Consider the following 12,860-nt stretch of genomic DNA (forward strand, 5'->3'; position numbering starts at 1 on the left):
TATCACCCAATTGGCATCACTGGATCCACAATTCTACCACCCATTCTGTCTGAAGGTCCCAGTGTTGCTCCTGAGAAAAGCTTCACTGTGATGCCTCTTGCGGTTGAATAGACTATCAATCCCGACTATCATAGGTTACAAAATGGCCGCCTGCTTGCCGCCTGCCTGTGGGGCTGTGCTCCCGTGCATGGGGCCTAATTCTGCTTTTTCCTTCTTTGAAGGGGTAACACGGACAATTTTAGCTCACTGAAGTGAGTGTATCCCAGACAACACGGCTCCCACTGTGGAATAATGAACTCCGCCGAGGGTCATTCTGTTGACCGCAAGAGCCGGACACCCCGCGATGCGTGCTCACAGAAGCCATTGGCAAAACAGATCCCCTGCAACCACCCCTCCCAGCACAGGAGAAAGCAGCGCACCTCCCCAGCAAGATCTCAAGAGTTAGGGCAAGACCCTTTTCTGGAGATGTGAGGTGAAGCGAGTGAAATGCTGCCAGTGAATCAAAGCCAACTCTTATCCTTGGATCCCTAAAAGTGACGACACAAATGGCAAAGGTGATTAAGAAGGCATTTGACATGCTTGCCTTCATCAACCAGGGCACTGAGTACGAGAGTTAGGAAATCAGCTGTATAAAGCCTTGTTAAGGCCGCATTTGGAGTATTGCGTGCAGTTCCAGTCACCACACTATCAGAAGAACGTTAAAGCTTTGGAGAGAGTGAGAAGAAGGTTCACCAGGATGTTGCCTGGTCTCGAGGGTGTTGGCTATGACGAGAGGTTGAACAGACTAGGATTGTTTTCACTGGAAAGACTGTAGAACACTACAGCACAAACAGGCCCTTAGGCCCACAAGTTGCGCCGATCATATCCATACCTACCAGGCCATAGAACTATCTATAACTCCCAGTCCCATTTGTAGACGTCTACAAAATTATAAGAAGCATAGACAGGGTAGATGGTCAGAGGCCTTTTCCAAGGGTGGGGAGGCATGGAGGCACTGTGGTTATCATCGCTGCCCCACAGTGCCAGGGGCCCGGGTTCAATCCCGGTGGGGGTCACTGTCTGTGTGGAGTTTGCACATTCTCCCTGTGTCTACGTTGTCCTCCCACAGTCCAAAGATGTACGGATTTGATGGATTGACCATGCTAAATTGGCCCTTAGTGTCAGGGGAGCTAGCTAGGGTTAATGCATGGGGTCATGGGGGTAGGGCCTGGACGGGATAGTAGTCAGTGAAGATTCATTGGGCCGAATGGCCTCCTTCCGCACTGTCGGATTCTACGATAAGGGTGGAGGTGTCAATTACAGGGGGGGCACAGGATCAAGGTGAGAGGGGGAAAGTTTAAGGGAGATGTGCGGGCGAAGTTTTTCATGCAGAGAGTGGTGGATGCCTGGAACACACTGCCGGATGGTGGAAGCAGACACAATAGCAACATTTAAGAGGCATCGGGATGCGTGCGTGGATAAGGAGAGAATAGAGGGATACGGACCGATTAAGGGCAGAAGATTTTTATTTTAGTTTAGTTGGGGCATCATGATCAGCGCAGGCTTGGAGGGCCGAAGGGCCTGTTCCTGTGCTGTACTTTCCTTCGTTCTTTGACACTCTTGACGAATTTCACCAAACCTCCCACCGACCGAACCCCAAACTTTGTGGATGCCGCGGATTCCGAGGTAAAGTCTTAACCACAATTCTTTCTGGTTGCTACAGAGGCAGCAGCTGGGAGACTTCCCCTGCAATTGGGAGTTATATCCTGCACTAACAGAACCCCACTCATACAGGCATTTCCCAGCACGGTTCAGCCTTCAGTAAAGTTGTTATTATGCTTTCTTGACCTATATTTAAGAACCCACAGAGGCTTTATTATTGTTTCCACCGACAGACTATTGACTTGCACAGACCTCCCCTGTGCTAACTGTAAGCCAGTGTACATAATAGAGAAATCCTGAAGCCGCACACTGATTCACAAAGTGAATGCCCAACTGCTTGTTTAGTCCACGGCAGATCGAAATCGAGATGCCGAGCTCTCGGTCTCACCACTGATCCAGCAATAGATGTGGATACGGAAGTGGGAAGGTGGGGACGGGGTGAAGGGCTAGGAACAATTTCTAATGTCTCCGTCACAGTGACATTGGAGGTACAATGGCACAATGGTTAGCACTGCTGCCCCGCAGCGCCAGGGAACCAAGTTCAAGTCTGGCCTTTGAATGCCTGTCTGTATGGAGTTTGCACATTCTCTGCGTGGGTTTCCTCCGGGTGCTCCGGTTTCCTCCCACGCCCCCAAAGATGTGTGGGTTAGGTGGATTGGCCATGATAAATTGCCCCTTAGTGTCAGGGGGACTAGCTAGGGTAAATACATGGGGTTATGAGGATAGGACCTTGTGTGATTGTGTGGTGGGTACAGACTGAATGGGCCAAATGGCCTCCCTCCGCACTGTAGGATTCTATTATTGAAGGGCAGCACGGTGACGCAGTGGTTAGTACTGCAGCCTCACAGTGCCGGGGACCCGAGTTCGAATCCGGCCTTGAATGGCTGACTGTATGGGGTCTGCATATTCTCCCCGTGTCTGCATGGGTTTCCTCCGGGTGCTCCAGTTTCCTCCCAGAGTCCAATGATGCGCAGATTAGATGAACTGGCCATGCTAAATTGCCCTTGAGAGGTGTAGGTTAGGGGGATTAGCGGGGTAAATGCATGCGGTCAAGCGAATGGGGCGGGCCTGGCTAAGATGCACTGTCGGAGTTGGTGCAGTCTCGATGGGCCGAATAGCCTCCTTCTGCACTGCAGGGATTCCATGAACAGGTCAACAGGGGCTGTGAGTTGGCCGATATTGCTCCTGAACTCGATCTGTGAGCCACATGTCTACCGGTTACAGTGGAATGGGGAAGATTACCTCTTGTCATTGTGAGATATGGGTTTTATTGAATCACTGAAAAGTGACATTGGACAGAAAAATAATGGGATCGCACTATTCACAGCTAGTGCCCGGCAAGAGGGGGATGGGGAAATGGTCAAGAACGTTTTGCAAATTCATTATTCAAATGATTTAATTTTATTCCTGTCCATTTTGTTCCCAGTGAGTGAAGTACAAAAATAAATACAATACACACTGATACAAAACTCCACTGAGCGTTGCTTTGACCTAGTGTTAGCCCATTTAACACAAAACAGGAGAACACCAACAGGAAAGCAGGACATGGAATCTCGTACCAGCCAACTCAAGAACGGCTTCTCCCCTGCTGCCATCGGACTTTTGAATGGACCTACCTCGCATTAAGTTGATCTTTCTCTACATCCAAGCTATGAACGTAACACTACATTCTGCACTCGCTCCTTTCTTCTCTATGAACGGTATGTTTTGTCTGCATAGCAGCATGATAACACAGTGGTTAGCACCTCTGCCTCATAGCGCCAGGGACCTGGGTTCAATCTCTGGCTTGGGTCACTATCTGTGTGGAGTCTGCACGTTCTCCCCATGTCTGCGTGGGTTTTCTCCGGGTGCTCCAGTTTCCTCCCACAGTCCGAAAGACGTGCTGGTTAGGGTGCATTGACCCGAACAGGCACTGGAGTGTGACGCCTAGGGGAGTTTCACAGTAGCTTCACTGCAGTGTTAATGTAAGCCTTACTTGTGACTAATAAATAAACTTTACTTTAGTATGCAAGAAAGAACACTTTTCACTGTATCCCAATACACGTGTCAACAGTAAATCAAATCAAATCAAAATCTTATTATTAACACAAGATCAAGATCTCTGGCTTCTCAAATGTCACACAAGTAGTTAAATCAAATTCATTTATCACCAGATTGTCCCCTGTTCGAAAGTAACCGGTGACAGCTTTGCATTGGATATAATGTGACCAATGATAGCAAGCTATAAGAGTCAGCTGACCCAGGTAGACCATGGAACCAATGACAGAATGATGTGATGGTCAGCTGACCAGCTGACCCTCTGTAAATAAGGACTTGGGATTGGCCCAGGGCGAGGCCCCAAGTTTGGAGTTTCTTTATTAAACCCTTCCTTTTGATTTGTAAGTTTTTGTGATATTTTTATTGACTGCATTTGAAGAGTTTCTTCCGAAGAAACGTTCCGCCCCCTCCACCTGCAGATCGAATCGCTAGTGAAAGAAACGGAGGTAATCGAGGAATTACTCCCCTCCCCTACGCCCCCGCCCCCCCACACAAACTCGCCAAGCCCGCTTCAAAACAAAAACAAGGCAACCAAATTAGAAAAAAGATGATCCGAACTGGACTCACCATCTCCGTCGAACACTGGCTGCGTCTCGGCGGTTGGCGTGGGCTTCGATACGTCTTCTGAGTTCAGCGTGAGGAAGAATTGAAAAGAAACTACCATTATTTAGGTAAATACTATCTACTCTCCAGTACTATTGAATGATGGGATTTGCACATGGCCCGGCCACTTGGTTGAAGAAACGGAAAAGAGCAGAAAGGTACAAAGAAGCCAGGGCAGAGAGTCGCCTCAGGAAAGACATGCAGGACAAGAGGATCCACTCACTCCCAGTAGCTCACCGCTGTCGATACACAGAGACATTCACAGGGCATCATGCATCATCCAGGGTAGGGGTATTTCAAACAAAACAGATGAGGACAGCACCTCACATGCTAGTCAAAACGAGCTAAACATTACGACTGCCATTTTTAAGGAGCGTTAGAATTTGAAGGAACTACTTTTGTCTCTGCTTTTGTGACTAGAAAAAAAATTTGCTTCACCCTGAAGAAATTTGGGTAGAAGGAAGTATATTTTCTGTTGTGTTTTGCCAATGGCCCATACTCCCTGCTCCAGTCCATGTTGTGCCCCTTGTCGAAATGTTGTGGGGCCTGGTGCGATAATTTTATCCTCGTCGCCAGTGTACATTCAACCCCCGTTCCATTACAAGCTACTCACAATGTTTCACTTACTGCCTCAGTGGGTAAGGGATCCATGGCATTACAATGCTTCATCCTGATGCTGAGCTCCAACAGTGGTGAGGGTTTTCTACCTGTGCATGGGGTGATTCCTGAGTTCTGCTGTCCCCATGTTAATCGCACAGTTAGGACAACTGTGGTATCCTGAGGCGATGGGTGGGGAAAGGTCATCCCCAGGTTCATAAGATTCCGACAGTGTTGAAGGAGGCCATTCGGCCCATCAAATCTTTGTTCTTTTGAGCCAGCACCAACCACAATCCCACCCAGGCTCTGTTCCTGCAACCTCACATATTAACCCTGCTGATTCCCCTGATGCTAGGGTCAATTTGGCATGGCCAATCCACATAACCTGCGGGAGGAAATTGAAACACCCGGAGGACAACCATATAGACACGGGGAAAAGATGCAGACTCCACACACATACACACAGTGACCCAAGGCCGGAATTGAACCCGGGTCCCTGGCGCTGTGAGGCAGCAATGCTAACCACTGTGTCACCGTGCCATCCACTAGGTTCCCATACAGGGTTGATAACTGTCCAGGATTAACTTGGAAGTCACCAGGTATTGAATCGACGCCTCTCAGGTATAGTCAAGGGGGAAAATCAAATTAAATTAAATTCTCATTTGTATCCAAAACTTGAGTTTATTAGTGACAGAAACACTGGAGACAGTGAGAAGATAAGATTCTTTGTCAGATCAAGGCAGTTGGAAGTGGGAAGTCGTTTGATTAATCCCCCAGGAATGTGTCGAATCAGAGCTGGTGATTCCATCCCCATGACCTGTAACACCAAAAACCTGTCTTATCATCTACACAGGTCAGGAGTGTGATGGAATATTCCCACTTGCCCGAGCTCCATCCAACCTCGACCACCCAGCATGACAGCAGGTGCAAGGGGACACCACCACCTACAGATTCCCTTCTAAGTCACTCACCACCCTGACTCGGAAATATATCAGCCATTCCTTCATTGTCGCTGGGTCAAAATCCTGAAAGTCCGCCCCTAACGGCACTGTGGGTGTGCCTACACCGCATAGTCTGGAGCGGTTTAAGAAGGAAGCTTACCACCACCTTCTCAAGGGCCAATTAAGGATGGACGATGAATGCTAGGCCGAGCCAGCGATGCCTACCCCCCGATGAAAAGAATTGTTGAAAGCGCTATTGGGAAGTGTGTCTCTGTTTGACCTATGTAAGAGGAACTTCAGTGCCAGTTGTGCCAGTTTCCAAACGGTACTCACTGCCAGTGGGAGGAACGGCCCATGTGATTGTGCAGTGGAAGGTCACTCTCCTGACACAACCACCTGAATTAGTAACTGGGGTTAGAGGGTCAGGGGAAGTGGGAAATCTGAGGGGCAAAAATGTTGAGCAGGTTAAAGCATTCTAAAAAGGAATAAATAAATTAGCGATGGGCAATGAAAGCTGGCCTTGCCAGTGAACATAAGAACATAAGAAATAGGAGCAGGAGTAGGCCATCTAGCCCCTCGAGCCTGCCCCGCCATTCAATAAGATCATGGCTGATCTGTCGTGGCTCAGTTCCACTTTCCCGCCCTCTCTCCATAACCCTTAATCCCCTCTCTTATCAAAAACCCATCAACCCGCGTCTTAAAAATATTTAGCGAGGCAGCCTCCACCACTTCAACGGGCAGAGAATTCCAGAGATTCACCACCCTTTGAGTGAAGAAGTTCTTCCTCAACTCCGTTCTAAACCGCCCCCCTTTTATCTTGAGGCTGTGCCCTCTAGTCCTACTATCCTTTCTAAGCAGGAAGAGTCTCTCCACCTCTATCCTATCCATCCCATTCATCATCTTATACGTCTCAATGAGATCTCCCCTCATTCTTCTAAACTCTAACGAGTACAAGCCTAGTTTATTCAGCCTCTCCTCATAGTTCAACCCCCTCAGCTCCGGTATCAGCCTAGTAAACCTCCTCTGAACTCTTTCCAAGACCAAAATATCCTTGCGTAAGTGCAGCACCCAAAACTGCACACAGTACTCCAGCTGCGGCCTCACCAATGCCCTATACAGTTGCAGCAAGACCTCCCTACTTTTATATTCAATCCCCCTCGCTATGAAGGCCAGCATCCCATTCGCCTTCCTGACCACCTGCTGCACCTGCAAGCTGGGTTTTTGCGACTCATGCACAAGGACCCCGAGGTCCCTCTGCACCGTCGCCTGCTGCAGTGATCACAGTAAGAAGTCTCACAACACCAGGTTAAAGTCCAACAGGTTTATTTGGTAGCAAACACCGCTAGCTTTCGGAACGCTGCTCCTTCGTCAGGTGAGTGGACAGTCCTGATCACAAACAGGGCATAAACACTGATGACCACAATTCATGAAAGAGATAGGGAGGCTGCAATGTAGTGTTAATTCTCTGGGGACCCAAGTTCGAATCCCACCACGGCAGCTGGTGAAAACTTGAATTAAAAATAAACATCTGGAATTGGAAGTCCAATGATGACCATAAAACCACGGTCGATTGTAGTAAAAACCCATCTGGTTCACTAACGCCACTTAAAAGGAAGGAAATCCGAATCTGATGGCAGTGGGGAAGAAGCTGTTCTTGAGTCGGTTGGTACGTGTTCTCAGACTTTTGTATCTTTTTCCCGACAAAAGAAGGTGGAAGAGAGAGTGTCCAGGAGGGTGGGTGGGGTCCTTAATTATGCTGGTGCTTTTCCGAGGCAGCGGGAAGTGTTGACGGAGTCAACGGATGGGATGTATTACGAGTTGGACTGGGCTGCCATCTTTACTTGGTCTGGCTAACACATGACTCCAGACCCACAACAATACGGTTGACTCTTAACCACCCATTCTCCCCCCGAAAGTTGCCCGCTTCCCACCGCTGTCACCCCCTTTTGTCTTTAAGCCCCCCTCGTCACGCAAAGCTCAGCAGCGTTGGCTGCTCGAGGGGAACATGACCAGGAAGAATTTGGGAGAGTGGGAGAACTTTGATTTCCTCTGCAGGGTAATGGCCAAGGAATTGGTTTTGGAGAAGGACATCACAGAGTTGTGTTTACGTGACCAGGATCGTTCACTCCATTGTGCTTTTTAACAAAGGAATTTCTGGACAACGGGAAATTTGGGTGCGTTTGGTCTAAGACTCCCAACAGGAACAAAACAGATGTGATCTAAATGTGAACCCAAACATGACCCAAAGTTTTTAATGTTGTACGGAGATTAGCCATTTTATTTTGAGATGACTGGTGTCATAGGACAGCGCAGAACAAGGCCATTCGGCCCGTCAAGCTTGCATCGACAACAATCCCACCCAGGCCCTATCCCTGTAACCCTCTAGTTTAACCCTCTAACCCCCATTTATCCTCTAATCCCCCAACACTAAGGGCCAATTTAGCATGGCCAATCCACCTAACTCATACATCTTTGTGAGAGGATCCTGGAGGAAACCCACGCAGACACCAGGGAAAATATGCAAACTCTCTGATTAGCTTTTATCCAGGCCCACACTCCCTTGTCCTATCTCTGTTGTCCCATGGCTAATCTATCTAACCTACAGATCGAGGGACACTAAAAGGCAATTTAGCCTAGCCAATTCCCCTAAGCTGCACACCTTGAGACACTAAGGGGCAATTTAGCCTAGTCAGTGCAAAGTAACCTGCATACCTTTGGACTGTGGGAGGAAACTGGAGCACCCGGAGAAAACCCACACAGAGACAGGGGAGAACGTGAAAGCTCCACACAGGCGATCACCCCAGCCAGGAATCGAACCCAGGTCTTGGCACTGTGAGGCAGCAGTGCTAACCACTGTGCCACTGTGCCCCCTGACTGAATTAAGCATCCCTGGTTGCCTGAACAGTGGTGACCCACCTCTGGAGTGCGGAGGCCAGGAGCTGCAAACAAGTTGTGTTAGCGGCATGAGCAAGAGGAGTTCAAGACTGCAAGGAAAAACACATTAGAAAACCAGGCGACCCGTTTAAATATGCTGGCGGCCATTAACATCGCCTCATCCACACCGGGTCCAGTGACGATTTGTGTTAAACAGCTACACCTCTGTCAGCGAGAAAAGACGCCGGTTTACGGAGAAAACCAGAAAGTCAGAAAGCTCCCCACAAGAATCACAAGCAAATCAAAACATGTAAAAATCCTCCGGCACTTCAAAACTCTTTTCCTCACGCAATAATATTTTTACATCCAAATGGAAAGATAACACTAGGTGATATAAAGGGGTTAGGTGGTTGGGGTTCATTACTGGTTTACACTGAGGCTGTCTCGAATAGAGCTATTACATTTTCACTTCAAGCTAACTCTATTTTAAATTGTATCATATTTTTCTGTGCCTGGGCTCTGTGTTTCTGGCTCAGAAAGACATGCTGGCCAGCTGCTAAGAGAAATGTAGCACTTAATAGGTTAATCATCACAGAATCTTCAAATCTCTACAGTGCAGAAGAAGCCATTCGACCCATCAAGTCTGTATCAAGTCTTTGAGTAGTCTTTATCCAGGCCCACACCCCTCTGCCCTATCCCTGTACACATATCCCATGGCTAATCTACTTAACCTCCAGATCCTTGGACGCTAAGGGGCAACATATCATGGCCAATCCCCCTAACCTGCAATTCTTGAGACACTAAGGGACAATTTAGCATGGCCAGTCCACCTAACCTGTACATCCTTGGACTGTGGGAGGAAATCGGAGCATCCAGAACAAATCCATGTAGACACGGGGAGAACTTGCAAACTCCACACTGACAGTGACCCAGCCAGGGATCGAACCTGGGCCCCTGGAGCTGTGAGGCAGCAGTGAATCACGGAATCCCTACAGTGCAGAAGGTGGCCATTCGGCTCATCAAGTCTGCACCAACCACAATCCCATCCGGGCCCTATTCCCATACTTACCCTGCTAATCCCCCGATACTAAGGGGCAAGTTAGCATGGCCAATCATCCGAACCCGCACACCGTTTAGACTGTGGGAGGAAACTGAAGCACTCAGAGGAAATCCACAAAGACACGGGGACAACGACAAACTCCACACAGGCAGTGACCCAAGCCAGGAATCGAACCTGGGTCCCTGGCGCTGTGGGGCAGCCGTGCTAAGTACTGTGCCACCATGCCACCCCAAACACATCACATAAGAACATAAGAACATAAGAAATAGGAGCAGGAGTAGGCCATCTAGCCCTTCGAGCCTGAACCACCATTCAATAAGATCATGGCTGATCTGTCGTGGCTCAGTTCCACATTCCCGCCCTCTCCCCATAACCCTTAATCCCCTCGCTTATCAAAAACCCATCAACCCGCGTCTTAAAAATATTTAGCGAGGCAGCCTCCACCACCTCAACGGGCAGAGAATTCCAGAGATTCACCACCCTTTGAGAGAAGAAGTTCCTCCTCAACTCCGTTCTAAACCGCGCCCCCCTTTATCTTGAGGCTGTGCCCTCTAGCCCTACTGTCCTTTCTGAGCGGGAAGAGTCTCTCCACCTCTATCCTATCCATCCCATTCATCATCTTATACGTCTCAATGAGATCTCCCTTCATTCTTCTAAACTCTAACGAGTACAAGCCTAGTTTATTCAGCCTCTCCTCATAGCTCAACCCCCTCAACTCCGGTATCAGCCTAGTAAACCTCCTCTGCACTCCCTCCAAGGCCAAAATATCTTTGCGCAGGTGCGGCGCCCAAAACTGCACACAGTACTCCAGCTGCGGCCTCACCAATGCCCTATACAGCTGCAGCAAGATGCGCCCAGTTGTGCAAGTTCCAGCTAGCTGTGACTCCTGTTTCACGTTTCACTAGTCCTTTCTCCATACAATATTTTCAGGTTGTCAAAGAAATGCAGAGTTGCCGCTCCACGTACGTGAGCACCGGTCTGGCTCGTACTCCAAGGTAATTATCAGAGATCTTGAAGCACAATTAAGGTTTCCAACTATGATTAAACAAATTCCTGGAGGGTTCATCACATGACCCAAGCTCCAGCCACTAGTCAGCCAACACATCCACCCTGGTAATGCGTTACCTTCCCACACCAATTGGAAAACAGAAAGATTCATTACCACCATTGCTCAATTGTCAACCAAACAGCCGTCTTTCCCCCACTTCCAATATTCTTCAATCTGATGAGAAGAAATGTCCAAAGAAAATGACAAACAAAACAATCATTTCTTTGATTTTTCTCCAGGATTGTACACAGCAGTGTCCTGGAGATTAGTCTTCAATTCCTGGAGAGCCCAAGTCAATCATAGAATCCCCTACAGTGCACAGGAGGCCATTCAGCCCATCGAGTCTACACCAACCATAATCCCTACCAGGCCCTATCCCCACAATCCTATGTATTTTCCCCACTAATCCTCCTGACACTAAGGGGCTTGGCCAATCAACCTAACCCGCGCATCTTCGGAAACCAGAGCACCCGGAGGAAACCCACGCAGACACGGGGAGAACGTGCAAACTCCAAAGACACCACAACCCAGCTATGGAGTTAAGTTCACCAATACTTCTACTTTCTCAGGAGCTAAGGAAATTTGGCATGTCAGCTACGACTCTCACCAACTTTTACAGATGCATTTTTTCTGGTTGTATCACAGCTTGGTATGGGCTCCTGCTCTGCCCAAGACTGCAAGAAACTACAATGGGTCGTAAATGTAGCCCAATCCATCAGGCAAACCAGCTTCCCAACCATTGACTCTGTCTATACTTCCCGCTGCCTTGGAAAAGCAGCCAACATAATTAAGGACCCCACGCACCCCGGACATTCTCTCTTCCATCTTCTTCCATTTGGAAAAAGATACAAAAGTCTGAGGTCACGTACCAACTGACTCAAGAACAGCTTCTTCCCTGCTGCCGTCAGACTTTTGAATGGTCCTATTACACATTAAGCTGATCTTTCTCTACATCCAAGCTATGTCTATTATGTCACTACATTCTGCACTCTCTGCTTTCCTTCTTCCTTATGTGTTCTAACAATGGAATGGTTTGTCTGTGTAGCAAGCAGGAACCAATACTTTTCACCGTATCCCAATACTTGTGACAATAATAAATCAAATCAAATCAAATAAACAGCAAATCTGCGTGGGAGGAAATGTTTCCGCACCCTTTGCTAAGTGATTGTAGTGGCTTTTACTCTTGCCATTCATAGAGTTTCACGAGTGTGGTGCTCAGTAATCTTGTCCTGAGATGGTGCAGGCTCCAGTTGGCCCCCAAGGTGAAACATTCCGTGACCAGGAAGCTCCCAAAGCAGTGGGAAGACCTGTGCTGCAACTGAGGGGTGGACAAAAGCTTTTCAGGATGGAAGGTGAGCGTACAGAGCTCTGGGTTTGGCCAGTGAAACCAATTATGGCCGACTTTCCCTTCACCCCTCACTCTCAGTGGGCCTTCCGCTTTGTAGGATTCTCAGCCTGTCCAATGTCGGTTTTGCAAGAGTGGCAAAGGGGTTGTCTTTCCTCTCAATATCTTGTAGGGGGAGGAAAATGAAAAGTGCCAAGAGGGTGGTGTAATGTCACAGCCTGAGGCTAATTCTCTGAGGATGTGGGTTCGAATCCCATCGTGGCAGCTGATGGAACTTAAATTAGAATCATCGAATCCCTATAATGCAGAAGGAGGCCATTCAGCCCATTGAGTCTGTCCTGACCACAATGCCACCCAGGACCTATTCCCGTACCCCACACTCTTATCCTGCTCATCCTCCTGACACGAGGGTCAATTTAGTGTGGCCAAGGTTCTGATAAGCATCCCGACAAGTTCCTGTTATTACAGAGTCATGGAATCCTTACAGTGCAGAAGGAGGCTATTTGGCCCATCGAGTCTGCACTGACTCTCCAACATTCCCCTCACAGGCTCTTTCTCCATACCCCAAGCATTTATCCCGCTAAATCTGCCTAATTTACACCTACACGAAGGGTCAATTTAGCATGACCTTTCCTCCGGGTGCTCTGGTTTCCTCCCGCAGTCCCAAAAGACAGGGTGCATTGGCCGTGCTAAATTCTCCCTCAGTGTCCCCGA

The 12,860-nt window shown here is 48.5% G+C and overlaps 1 protein-coding gene across 2 annotated transcripts in view; it reads right to left on the minus strand.

The window, feature by feature from the left end:
- The window catches only part of smoc1 (SPARC related modular calcium binding 1), a 203,566-nt gene that overhangs the window by 133,482 nt on the left and 57,224 nt on the right, over positions 1–12,860 (minus strand). The window contains exon 6 of one of the 2 annotated variants that reach the window (XM_080203062.1): positions 4,246–4,302. In XM_080203062.1, the coding sequence (XP_080059188.1) occupies positions 4,246–4,302 (57 nt within the window). Of the gene's footprint in view, positions 1–4,245; positions 4,336–12,860 lie in introns of both variants that reach the window. The other variant, XM_080203061.1, reaches the window with a different exon arrangement.

Source organism: Carcharhinus amblyrhynchos, chromosome 14 (assembly GCF_965287045.1).
Source record: "Carcharhinus amblyrhynchos chromosome 14, sCarAmb.v2.hapA, whole genome shotgun sequence".
In the NCBI taxonomy this organism is placed as follows: domain Eukaryota; kingdom Metazoa; phylum Chordata; class Chondrichthyes; order Carcharhiniformes; family Carcharhinidae; genus Carcharhinus; species Carcharhinus amblyrhynchos.